The sequence below is a fragment of the Vombatus ursinus genome, unplaced genomic scaffold, assembly GCF_900497805.2.
Source record: "Vombatus ursinus unplaced genomic scaffold, bare-nosed wombat genome assembly UNPS02014785.1, whole genome shotgun sequence".
Lineage (NCBI taxonomy): Eukaryota > Metazoa > Chordata > Mammalia > Diprotodontia > Vombatidae > Vombatus > Vombatus ursinus.
This window is the reverse complement of record NW_020954563.1, coordinates 12188004-12201451: the sequence shown is the minus strand read 5'-3', so window position 1 is coordinate 12201451 and position 13448 is coordinate 12188004. Positions and strand designations below refer to the sequence as shown.

General features: G+C 36.1%; 1 protein-coding gene across 1 annotated transcript in view; it reads right to left on the bottom strand.

Annotated features, from left to right (window-relative positions):
- Positions 1-13448, bottom strand: part of CANX (calnexin) — a 32064-nt gene that overhangs the window by 13769 nt on the left and 4847 nt on the right. The window contains exons 2-6 of the mRNA XM_027867018.1: positions 3375-3575; positions 2942-3015; positions 1946-2004; positions 1220-1361; positions 343-424 (exon numbers count right to left, since the gene is read on the bottom strand). Of these exons, the coding sequence (XP_027722819.1) occupies positions 343-424; positions 1220-1361; positions 1946-2004; positions 2942-3015; positions 3375-3572 (555 nt within the window). The 5' untranslated portion in view covers positions 3573-3575. The remainder of the gene's footprint in view (positions 1-342; positions 425-1219; positions 1362-1945; positions 2005-2941; positions 3016-3374; positions 3576-13448) is intronic.

Genomic DNA, 13448 nt, shown 5'->3' with positions numbered 1-13448 from the left:
CAACGGGGGAGTCTTTAAACACATTTCCAAAATCACCTCCAACCCCAAAATGCAAGGTAATCAGAACTGTATGTTGCAAAATGTTATCAAGTCATTCTAACTAGAAAGGAGATACAGAAAAATCCTTAGGTATCTGTATTAGCACAGGGTTACCACATCTTTACTCCTAATTCTTAAAACATTAGTGTCAAAGAGGGCAATTGCTCAAATTTTTTTTGAAATATTTATGAAGTAAAGCATTCTCATGTGTCTTAAAATATTTCCTATCCCTAGAGATTCTGGAGGGGAAAAAACCAACAAAAAGCACTTTTTTATCTAATACAGGAAATGAAAAATACCCACCAGATTCAATTCTGGAGTTCTTGAAAGCAATTTCACATAGGCACCACCACATTCTATTCCATTTTGGAAATTCACCTCATACCTGATTTTAAACAGAAAGTCAGAAGGCTTTATAAGCATTCACTTTTTTTTGATAGGGGGAAGGAGATAACTTTAAAAATGGACTGTTTTGCCTCTCTGACTAATGTTAGCTTTCTAGAAAAACCATCACTCCTTTTGCTGGCAGAAAGTGAATCAAAAACTAATATGCTGCTGGTTATAGGATATGTGTCTGACAGCAATCCAAGCCCCACGCCTGTAGAGGGGAAAAACCTCAAAGTTTACCAGTTTAGCAGTCTCACAGGGACAAATTTAAACACAAAGCAGAAAACCCACTCTAACTTTAGCACTAATAGAACAATTTTGAAGAGGCAATGTGGCATGGAGGATAGAGGGTCAGCTGTGGTGTATATGTCTTGGGGGTTCAAGTCCAGATTTTAGTATCTCTAGTTGCTTAACCACTCAGTGTCCCAGGAAACTAAAATTAAGTCAAGAGACCAGATACTCATCTACACCAGTAGAAGGGATTTCCTACACTAACAGAGTACCACTCTAAAAGTAAAAAGCAATCTTTTACTATTCTGTGTATTAATCTTATTTTTATACTACTCAAGCGCTTATTTTAGTGCTCTACATCAGACAATGAAATGACTGAAAAGCTCACATATTCACTCACTATTGGGGAGAAGAGTAGTCCCATTTATATTTTACAGAAAAGCTCAGAAGAGTAAAATAAGCATTTCTAGAAACAGTATAACTTTCAGATCAAAACTTTAAAAATATCGCCCTCCCCTCCCTGCACCTTCAACATTTTTCAATCAAGCTAGTTTTCACTTACTGAACGATGAGGGGCTTAGTGTCAAATGTAAAGGGCTTGTTCAGCCTCGCAGAGATGGCATGATGTTTGGCTCGTGATAGCAATACAAGCCCTTTATCTCCTGGAAGTTTAGATTCCTTCATTTCTTCCACTTCCCATTTACCTGCATAACAACACATTTATTGCTTGAATTTCAGGGCTCCCTAGACATATGTTATTTATTCTGAATAACAGAATCTAAAGCACAAGGAAATTTTAGAGTTCATCTAACCCAATTAAGTTTAGGAGACAGGAAGAGGGGAGTAGTTTTTAGAGTCGGGATGGGGTGGGTATACAAATGTCTCCTCAGCTACTTGTCTGTGATAAGCCAGTCACATGACCTGGGTCTCAGTTTCCTCACCTGTAAAACAGACAACTGGACCAATCCCTTCCAACTCTAAATCCTCTGAACCTTCTCATTTTACAGATGAGGCTATAATACACTCTATTGGGAGATCATAGATGTTTGACAAATTCTCTATGCTGACATCACATGTTACAAACAAGCTCTGAATTTGCTCTTAAACTAGCAAAGGCTCAAATTACTGCACATGGAAGACAGGAATATAGTAAGGATTAAACTACTGCCTAAGAGATCAACTGCTTTGCCCACACCACTTGCCTTGCAAACGACAGTAAAGCAAAGGCAAGGAGTTATTTTTGTTAAGTCATAAATTTCCAATCTGTTAAGTTAGATGGAATTCTCACCATCATATTTGGCAATCTCATCATCGGTATCATCCTTCTTGGCTTTGGATAAAACCCATCTGTAGTAAAAACAAACCCAAACAAACATTAAGATACAGCTGAAAGTTTATCTTTGAAGATAATTTTTGTTACATATGCCATCAACGCTACTGGTAAAGCAAAGTGCAGAAATTCACATTTCTGCTATTCCCATTCTTAAAAATATTTTCTATCTCAGTGATCTCACTGCTAGAAGTGTATTCTAAGGAGTTTAAAGGTCCCTTATCAACCAAAATAATTCAAAGCAAAAAATTTTCATGGTAGCCAAGATGTAGAAACAAAGTATATTCCCACATATCGAGAAATAGATAAACAAAACATGCAATTCTAAACCTGTTATAGAAACAATAAATATTAAGAATTCAGAAACTCTTGGGGCAGATATGTAACTGATACAAAGTGAAATAAGCAAAACCAAGAGCACAAGTACCATTGACCACAACAATGCAATGGAAAGACTGAACCAACTAAACCTGGCTTCAAAGATCTTAAGAAAATCTATCACCCTTTCTTTAATGAAGAGGTAGAGGGCTAAGCATGTGAAATACTGCATATATTACTATCAGAATCAGTTGATATATTGGTTGGTTTTACTGAATTTTCCCTTCTTTTTATGTTACAAAGATAGTATGTTGGGAAGGGAGGAAATCTATCTTACATATCCACTTACACAGTGTATAAATACTTATATTTTCTCAAACACATAATCCTAAATTTAAAAGGAATAAAGTAATCCTCATATATTCTTATCAGCAGAGTTCACTACTATTTATGTACTACTATAATATAACAAAGACCTAGAATAAACAGTCACTTCAAAATAAATTGAATCTTAATTCCAGGTTATTTTGGAAAATTCTGGATATATTAAAGATCCAAATTCCATATCACACCATTTTAACTTCAATTTATAGAGTATTTGCTTCTTTTAAACATTTCCCCCCAAATCACGCTTACCCGACCAGCATTCCCTTGTCGAAGGCATCAACAAAGTAAACCTCCCCTGTTGGAACTGGGGCTTTGTAGGTAACCTGAATTGAACAATAACAAAATAAAAATCAATACCGATTCTTCAGTAATCTACTTGGGTGGCAAGCAGCACTTTTTTTTGCTTGTTTCTAACCAACTCAAAACTTTTTTTTTTTTTTTTTAAAGAATATTGGTATTTAAAAATAGGTCTCTAGTCTAGTCTCTTAAAATTGGCCAAATTTTCCTTTTGGAAAGACAAAGAGTAAATATCTATTTTTTTAAATCCAAGCTAGATTTCTTGCAGGTTTTTAAAAATAGATTCTCAATACATATTCTTGACTTTGAAATACAAAGATCCCAGTTCATCTTAATGCATTAATTACAGCAGAAGAAAAATGTGTAAAGTTAAAGATGTTCCAACCTTTGGTGATGGAGGTGGAAGAGTAGCGCTATCTCCAGGCTTTGAGTCTTCTACTTCCTCAATGCCATCTTCCAGATCTTCTTCTACATCAATCACATCATCATCGTCATCATCATCTTCATCATCATGTCCATCATGTGCCTGAACCACTGTTCCAAGGAGCAGCAAAACCATAAACAACCACCATTTTGGTTCCATGGTCTGTAGAGGCAAACAGGAGAGCTAAGAACATGACTTTAAACTTCTCTTGCACTTTATTTTCATGCAGAACCTTAGGGATCATCTTGGTCAACCCCTCTATGATACAGGAGAAAGTAGAGGTTCAAGAAAAAAAAATATTTGCCCAAGGCTGCTTTGTGACTACACAAAGCTAGGTAGAAAATGCATTATAAATACATGAAACAACTTTGCATACATACCACACAGATATACATATCTGTGCATACAGAAAATAGGCCACAAAAATTTGGGAATGAAAAGAGTAGCCTTTCATAAGACTTTGATCATAATGTGCAAATCAAATTTAACTCGTAAGTAACTAGTCATTTTCTAATAGATAGTGAAAGCCCCCTCCCTTTCCAATACTATAGTAAATCATTTGGTTTTCCTAACAGGCAAACTTAGTCATACCAGATTCTTGCTGAATTTGCAGTTCACTAAAATCTCCTGGTCTTTTCTGCATCAAGTTTTGGCTAGCTTATACTCTCCTTTAGTGTAGAAGATTTTAAAGAGTCTTTTGGCTTTTTCAAAATCTAAATAAATGATTTCATATTTATTTCTATCAAACTGTCTCTTGGATCTGGCACAATAATGTATTAGTTATCCTTCCTATGTTCCTGTTACTTGAAAAATCTGGATAAACCTAATCCTACCCCATTCTTTTTAAAAATAGTATTTAAAAATTTTTTTGTTACATTTGACTTCTAAGCTGTTTCCCTCCCTTCCCAATACCACACTAGAGAAGGCCAACATTTGACACAGATATATAGGTGAAACTATATAAAGTCCTATATATCAATTCTTTCTCTGAAGATGGATAGCACCTTCCTTCATAGGTCTTTTGTAGTTTTGAACATTCACATAACTCAAAAAAGCTTAGTCATTTACTCTTTGAACAACATTGCTGTTACTGTTTACAATATTGGTTCTGCTAATTTCATTCTTCATTATTTCATGCAAGTCTTTCCATGTTTTCCTAAAATCAACCTTCTCATCATTTCTTTCAGCACAGTAGTATTCTATCACGATCATACACAACTTATTCAGCAATTCCCCAATTGATGGGCATCCCCTTCAATTTTCAGCTCATTGACACCTCACAAAGAGAGCTGCTATGAATATTTAAAAACATATAGGTTCTTTTTCTTTTTCCTTGATCACTTCGAGAAAGAGACTTAATAGTGGTATCGCTGAGTCAAAGGGTATACAGTTTTATAACTCTTTGGATAGAATTCCAGATTACTCTCCAAAATTCAGTTCATAGTTCCACCAACAGAGTATTAGTGTCCCAAATTTTCCACATCCCCTCCAATATTTATGGTATCTCAAAATATCAATGATTCAGAGCATTTTTCACATATGACTATATGTAGCTTTGATTTCTTCCTCCAAAAACTACCTGATTCTATCCTTTGACCACGTATCAATTGAGAAATGATTTATGTTCTTAAAATTTGACAAAGTTCTCTGTATATTTGAGATATGTGGCCTTTATCTGAGAAACCATCTATAAAAAACTTCCCCCCATTTTTTGCTGTTTTTCTAATCTTAGAAGCATTGGTTTTATTTGTACTAAAACCTTTTAATTTAATGTAATCAAAATTATTCATTTTACATCTCACAGTGCTATCTCTTGTTTATTCAAAAATTCTTCTCCTATCCATAAATCTGTTATTGGTCTACTATATCTAGTTTCTGCCAGACTAATCTCCAGTTTTCCCAACAATTTTTTAACCAGTGAATTCTTATCCTGAAAGTTTAAATGTTTTCATTTATCAAACAGAAAGTTACAATCATTTATTACTGTGTATTGTACATCTACTCTATTCCATTGATCCACCTTTCTACTACTTAGCCAGTACCAGATAGTTTTGATAATTACTGTTTTGTAATATAGTTTAAGATCTGGAACTGCTAAACCTCCCTTCTTTACATTTTTTCATTATTTAACCCATTCTTGAAGGCCCAGCTCTAATACCATCACCCTTAAGAAGCCTTTCCTAATCTCCAACCTATGTTCACTCCCTCTTAAACCACCCCTCTACCCCAGAATATTTTGTACAGGTACTACTGCCCCTCTACTAGCTTATAAACTTCTAGGGCAGGAACCGTCTGCTTGCTTCAGAATCCTATGCATGTTCTACTGTATACTACAGGTATTCAAATATTTGCTGAAAGAACTTATTGTCACAGGTAATAAACAACAAGCCAATTTCTTAAAACTGAAGGCTTCAAGGTTTAAAACCTAAGTAAACAGCAAGGAGGCCTTGTCTAGGCCAAACTCCTGCTGGCAATAAAGGGCTTCATTCCATTCACTCCATACTACCCCAAAGCTAAAAAGGGAAAGGTTGTTTGAGGGTATGCCAAAGAGCCAATTATAAATTTTTCCAAGTGCTGAGAAGGTCCCACCCAGAATTAGTTGGTTCCCTTATCTGCTCTGCTAAACCTGGTATCTGTATGACCTTGAGCAAATCAATCCACCTCCCTACCTCAGTTTTCCCCTCTGTAAATGAGGGGGTTGACTAGATGATCTCTAGGGTCCCTTCTAGCTCTGACATTGTATGATTCCCCTTTCTCTGAGAAAAACAAAAAACAAACAAAAAGCCAAAACCATGTGTTCAAAGTACTATACCCAATGTGTATTCAGAAATCAATCACCTGTTCCCTCCCCAGAAAAAAGGCCCAAAATCAGAAACAGAGCTCTCAGAAACCTCAATGCTTACAGGAAAGTGGCTTTCAAGAAACTTCCAGTCCTGCTGCCCATATTGCTTCATAAGCGCCTTCAGCTGCTCATCCTCTTGGCCCCAAATTTAGCAAAAGATTATTTTAATGATTTCCCCTCTGTCTACCAAGTGTGAGGTATTCTCAACCCAGACAAATTGAAATAGTATCTTCAGTAAATTTTTTTCGACAATTAAAAAAAAATCCCATTATATGCAATTTTAAATACACTTGCAAATAACTTACTCTAAGAGGATACAGCTAGACGGCGTTTACTGAATTTCCACTTCCTTTAGGAGTAGATTAAAGATAGATTACAAAAGAGGGACCTAGGAAAGACCTTAACTTTAAAAGGTCCTGGTTTCCCACTGCATCCGGAGCCATCACCAGTTGTCCTGATCTATATCTCGCCACTGGACACAGATGGATCTGGAGGAGAAAAATGAGGCTGGCGACTTTTGACTTTGCACAGCTCTCTCTCACTTAAATACAATTCACTTGCATGTTATGGCATCACCTCGATGATGTCATGGTCCTCTTTGAGAACGAAGGACAAACAACAACAAGAATTAAGAACTGCTCATTTTTTTTTAAATTATTGCCTTTTGTTTTTCTTTACACAAGTCATCCAAGAGATTAATTCTTAATTTCCATTGGACAGCTAATTAAAAATGTTTGGGGGAGATACAATAAAGTTTCAGTACGACAAAACATTTCTGTCTGTTGGAGTTTCTTATATTGCAAATCTCCTTAGGTATACCAATCTAGTTCCCACTATACTACTTGAATTGTTTTAAAAGACAAACATCTGAGTTAAAGTAAACAGATTTCTCAGCTCTGTAAGGTATAGTTCAAATCACTAGCCTCACAGCCAATGTCTTGTTAAAAGTACCATTTACAGAAAATCCATTTCCAGGGGCAGCTAGGTGGCGCAGCAGATAGAGCATCAGCCCTGAAGTCAGGAGGACCTGAGTTCAAATGCAGCCTCAGACCAAACACTTGACACTTACTAGCTGTGTGACCTTGGGCAAGTCACTTAACCTCAACTGCCTTAAAAAAAAAAAAGAAAGAAAACCCATTCCCATATTAGCTTTCAAAGAATTTAATGAAAAAGCTTGTATTTTGATGTAGCTATAAATGACTGTCGGGGCAACTGGTGGCAAAGTGGATAAGGAACAGGCCCTGGGGTCAGGAGGACCTAAGTTCAAATGAGACCTCAGACATTTGATACTTACTAGCTGTGTGACCCTGAGCAAGTCACTTAACCTCTGCCGCCTCACCAAAAAAAAAAAAAAAAAAAAAAAAAAAGGTCAAACTTCTTAATCTCAGGAGAACATAGTTGTTTTTCTTTCAGGATATATTTCATCTTCTCTAGAAAAAGTAGACCAACTTGTCTATAACAGCAGAAACATGCACTTGCCAGGCACAACACCCTAGATGAGTCTACAATTTGAGTGTGGTCTTGACCAATCAATTTGGAAGCATGAGAAGCATGAGTGTGTGCCCATTCCTTTCTAGTCCCACTGACCAGAAGACATTAAAAAATGAGGCTTAGATTCAAATCGTCAAAGGCAATAGAGTTCTCTGGGCATCATTTCTCATGTTCATCTAGATTTAAAGACTAATCCACTGGTGCTGTGGAACAAGCTCTGGACTTTGGCTTAAAATGCCAAGAATATTAAAAAGCACTCAAATCAATTAACCTTGGTCAAAATATGTCACTTAATTTTGGTTTCCATGGCTAAGCACATTTTTCTAAAACCAGTTTTCCAGATAGCCCTCAATTGTAATGGCTAAAGGTACAAATGCAACAAAAGAGAATATAAAAGGTGAAAAATATTAAACCAGCACAGAACAGTCTCCAGTTTACAAACCCAAGTTTTAGCCCAACTGGTTTACCTGTACTACTTTAGGTTCACCACTCTATGGTGACCCTGGATTCTTGAAAGGTAGGCCAACATAGCGTAAGCTCTGGCAGGTACTATAACAAGTTGGGAGGGTTGAGTACTGACCTTATTACAAGGTAGGCTGAAATATAATAAATTTTCTGGCATGGCAAATCTTTTAAAAGACCATAAACAAATTCTCAAGGAAGCTGCAATCACATGTAGAAGACACAATCCTATTGATCTTTTATCTAGAAGAGAAGCTAAGGTAATTCTTTCTTGAGCACAAAGTCTTGATTCACATACAACAATGTCCAAAATGCACAAACTCCCTGTTTCATGTAATAAATAGGTCAAGATGTTTGTGTAAATCTTGGGTAATTGAAAAGATACATGATTTAAAAGGTTTGGGTACTCTCTCTCCAACCAGACTACTGCTTCTCTATAATCAAGCAGACAGGTTCCATATGTTACTAACCCTCTGGTGATAAGCCTCTGTACTTAGCTAGACTGGTTCCTGGATAACATACGGTCCACTGGTAGGCCCATATTTAACCTGCCAAATCTTGTGCTCACTCCACTGACACAGTCCTCCAACATTCCTTTGTCACTCATTTCTCACAGCATGATGAGGCACTGGAACTTTAAACAAGGTTGTGTAAATTGGATTATTCCATACATATTACAGAAAGTTGCTGAATCCAAAAAGATTCCTCTACAGTGTTAGGAATTCTGCATAAAGTGAATAAGTATAAGTGTCTGCTTTCTAACTAGACATTTGCATAAAACTGACTTAAAATTGGATGCCCTTTTAGGTCTTATTGTAGTGGATAAGCTTGGAGAAGCTGATTTAAAGTTATCTTCCAACCTTGCCTCCAAATCTAAAGCTATATTCATCAATTATAAGCCCGTTACAGTAGCAGTTCACATCTTTACATCTACATGATTTACAAAAAATTTCTTATACAAATGATACTTTTCAAGATAGCCTAAGTATAATTATAAAAATAGGCAACCATTCAATCCTAACAACAGCACTGTCCTATAGATACCATTAACCCCCATTTTATAGATAAGGAAAACACTGAGGATGAGTTTCCCTCTGTTGTTCACAATCACAGGGTTATCAGACATAGAATTTGAACTTAGATCTTATCTGATTCCAAATCCAACATTCTTTTCACAGTACCCTGCAGCTTTCCACTATGTTTACATCATGTTTTAGACTACAACGAAATATTAATTAGTGAAGTCTACATTTATTCACGAGGAATATTCTACCACTGTCTACATGGTCAAAATAATTACTATGGCTTGTCAGACCTGTTTTGTGTAGGCTGTTTAGTCAGTTCAGTCATATTTGTCAGTTGTTTGTAATCCAGTATGTATTTTCCAAAAAGAAAATATACTGAGTGATTAAATTTCCCAGGTCAGCACACAAAAACTTATTTAGTTCATAATGAAACGGAAACAAAATAATAATACTATATTAGCAGTTAAGCAAAACAGAAAAACAGTAAAAATGATTTTGTTAAACTGAATACTGATTAGTCAACATCTTCAAAACATTTCTAAACTTGCCCTGAAACACCCAGCCCAAGGAGGTATCCTAATTAGTAATAACAAATTTCCAATCATCTAGAAAACCTTCAATAAGGCCTGCCCACTAATTTCAATTGAACTTCTCTTCAACCATTTTAGATTAAATAAATATTTATTTACTAAGCACCTACTTAAGGCAGGAGGTGGAAGGGGTCCATAGGAGAAGGTACAGGGAACAAAAACGATAAAACATTACTCCCCTGCTCTCAAGGAGTTTAGAACCAGAAAAACAAGACATTTTTGCTCTTGGTGGAAAAGCATAGTGCAGGAAAAAGAATAGGAGATACCAAAGACTTGCAGGACTCTATAGAAGCCTCAGACTTCTATATGATATCATCTTCAAGAAGATAATTGGTAGGCACTGGACATAATGAGCACCAAATAATACCACAAAGAACAAAATAGATTATATATTAACGGATTGGAAAAGACTTGATAATTATATGGGAGTTATCCCTGAGGCAGCTATGTACAGTCAGTCCACTGGCTTAGTCAGAGCTAAAATCAGAATTAAAAACAAACACAAAAAAACAAGACAAATGAGGGGGGGAGAAGGCATGCAAGTAAGTCAATTTAACCTTGAACTATTTAAAAAAGTAAATGAAAATCAAAAATTAAAAAAAAAGACAATAAAAATGACATTGACACTGACTATAATGCTTTTATCAAGAAATTTAACTGCCACTAGGACACAAAAATAGTCCAGAAAGTGCCTTAGTCAGCAAACATTTGACAACGTGCCAGAGAAAGATGGCTCATAAAGTGAGAATAAAAAAGTGCATTATGTATGTGCATGGAGGACAATTAGTGCAAAGACACAAAGGTGGGTGGGTAAGGGAGTGTGCCTTGTAAACAGCAAAGAAGCCAGTGTGGCTGGACTTCAAACCCATGGAGTGAGAAAGGTTCAATAAAGTTGTAAAGATGGATCTAAGGCCACATTCTTGAAGGACTTTCAATGCCTAATAGGATTTTGTTTGATCCTTGAGGTTAAAGGAGAAAACTTGAGTTTACTTAATAGGGAGATACTTTATAAAATCTTATAAAATAATGACAGAAGATTATGAGCGGGATTGTCTTCATAAAGCAGAAAAGCAGTTAAGGGTTTAAAAAGAAAGTTTGGCAAGATACCCCAAGTAATATCCCAAGGACATTCAGGAATGAAAACAGAAGAAAAATGGCAAAGAATCGGGAAAAAAAAAACTTCCAAAAACATAAATTATTTCATTTACCAAGGACAGTGGAACCACCACACTTTGCCCCTAACATAACCATTCTAGGCTAGAGGAGACAGCAGTATAAAAATGGCAGTATAAAAGTATAAAAATAACAAAACTGGGAAAAGCAGTCAGATTGAACCAAGTGTATAAAAAGTGGCTCTGCAATAAAGACAACTAAACTGAAGAACAAATATACAAGGTATCTGAATGAAGGGAAGATATGGAAAAAATATAGCTAAATAACCACATAAAAATTCTAGCCTGGTTGGAGCTATGGGAAGGAAAAGATGGCTGAGTGGGAAGGTACCTAGGCTTTCAATTCCAAACCTAGAAATTATTTATCTCATATAAGCCTTCTTCCACATCTTATTCAGGAAACTGTCAACTTAGCAGTACAAGATTAAATAAGCAATTTTCTTGATGGTGATATCCTTGCAAGAAACTATTCAAACCTAGAAAATAACACCAAAGGCACTTAAAACAGCATTGATGACCCACCAAAAGCCAAGTTCTCACAAATCCTAATATAATTGATGCTACTAAAAAGTACCCCCCCCCCCCCCGCCAAATATTCCAAAAAAAGCACTTTGGAAGCTCAGAAATTACTTACTGACCTAATGAAGGTGACTTTTAAAAAACGTTAAGCTACAAACTGATTTTTAAAAAATCTTGGTCCTCTAACCTGGAAGTATCAAACACAAGGCCCTTAACAATTCAGAGTACACTCAAACCAGATCAAAATGCAACTGGGAAAGAGTTAACAAAATAAAAATACAATATTTCTAAGTCAACTTGTGGCCAACAGAAATCTTTACATATGGTTTAGGGTCCCCACTTCTATTTGAGCTTGACACCACTGCTTTAAACAACAGTGAGAAATCTGAGCTAGATTAGATACAATAAGGTCCTTTCTCCACCAGAAGCAAGATTTTTTTTCCATCACTGACTAATCAAACATAATTAGGTACTCAATCAGAAGAGGATCACGGTCTTCTGGAAGCTTGGAGTCTACAACAGATATAGAAATACATTTGCAGGAATGATAACTCCAGTTCACTGTTTACAGGACACTTCAGTACCTGCCTTTTAAGAAATATCACTGTTGGAGCAACCAGATAGCACAGTGGATAGAGCACAGGCCCTGTGAGTCAGGAGTAAGAATTTGAGTTCAAATCCGGCCTCAGACACTGGACACTAGCTGTGTGACCCTAAGCAAGTCACTTAACCCCAAATGCCTCACCCAAAGGAAAAAAAAAGTATTGGTAAAAGTAAAGGTTTCTTGATCAATAAAATGAAAGGGTTCAATCACATGATCTTTAAAACACTTAATATTCTATATCTTCCATAATAGAAATAGGAAAAAAAAAAGAAATTATCACTGTTTAGTAAACAGAAGACAATTCTGTTCAGGTAGGGGCTATCTGCCTGACAGTTTAACTACTAACCCTGTGATCATGGGCAAGTTCACTTAACTCTGGACTTCAATTTCCTCATCTATAAAATGAGGATAATACTATTATCACCGATTTCATAGGATTTTTGTTAAGCTCACATAAGATAATAAATAAGCACTTTGCAAACGATGAAACACTGCACAAATGTCAATAAATTATTATTAAATAGCAATTTCCCTAATTTAAAAGGATTTGGTTTTCACCAAAAGGAAATTGTATTCTTCAGCAGCCTTTACATTTAATTTTGGTCCTCAAATAATTATCAAGAGAATATAGGAGACCATACAGGAAAATAGGGAGAAGGGAATGGGGGAGGGGGGAAGATGATAAAGGGGAGGGCAGATTGGGGGAGAGGGTAATCAGAAGCAAACACTTCTCAGGAGGGACAGGGTCAAAAGAGAGAATAGAATAAACTGGGGGGAGGAGGGAAATGGGTTTGGATGAAGGGAAATATGGTTAGTTTTCCACAACATGACTACTTTGGAAGTGTTTTGCATGACTTACACATGTATAACCTGTATCGAGTTGCTTGCCTTCTCAACAAGGGTGAGTGAGGAGGGAAGAAGGGAGAAAATTCAGAACCCAAAGTTTTAAAAACAAATGTTAAAAACTGTTTTCACATGCAACTGGGAAATGATATACTGGCAATGGGGTGTAGAAATCTATCCTACTCTACAAGAAAATAGAGGGGGAAGGGGATAAAAGAAGGGGGGGCGGAGATAGAAAGGAGGGCAGATTAGGAGAAGGAGTATTCAGAATACACACCGTTTTAGGTTGGGGGGAGGGACGAGATGGGAGAAAATTTGAAACTCAAAGTCTTGTGGAAGTAAATGATGAAAACCAAAAATAAATAAATTAACAACAACAAAAAAGAAAATAGTGCAAAAGTAAAAAAAAAATTAGAATGTTGATATAGTGAACCTATGGGAAATACGGAGTTAGGTTCCTGTGACCACCAAAAACTGTAATCTTTTG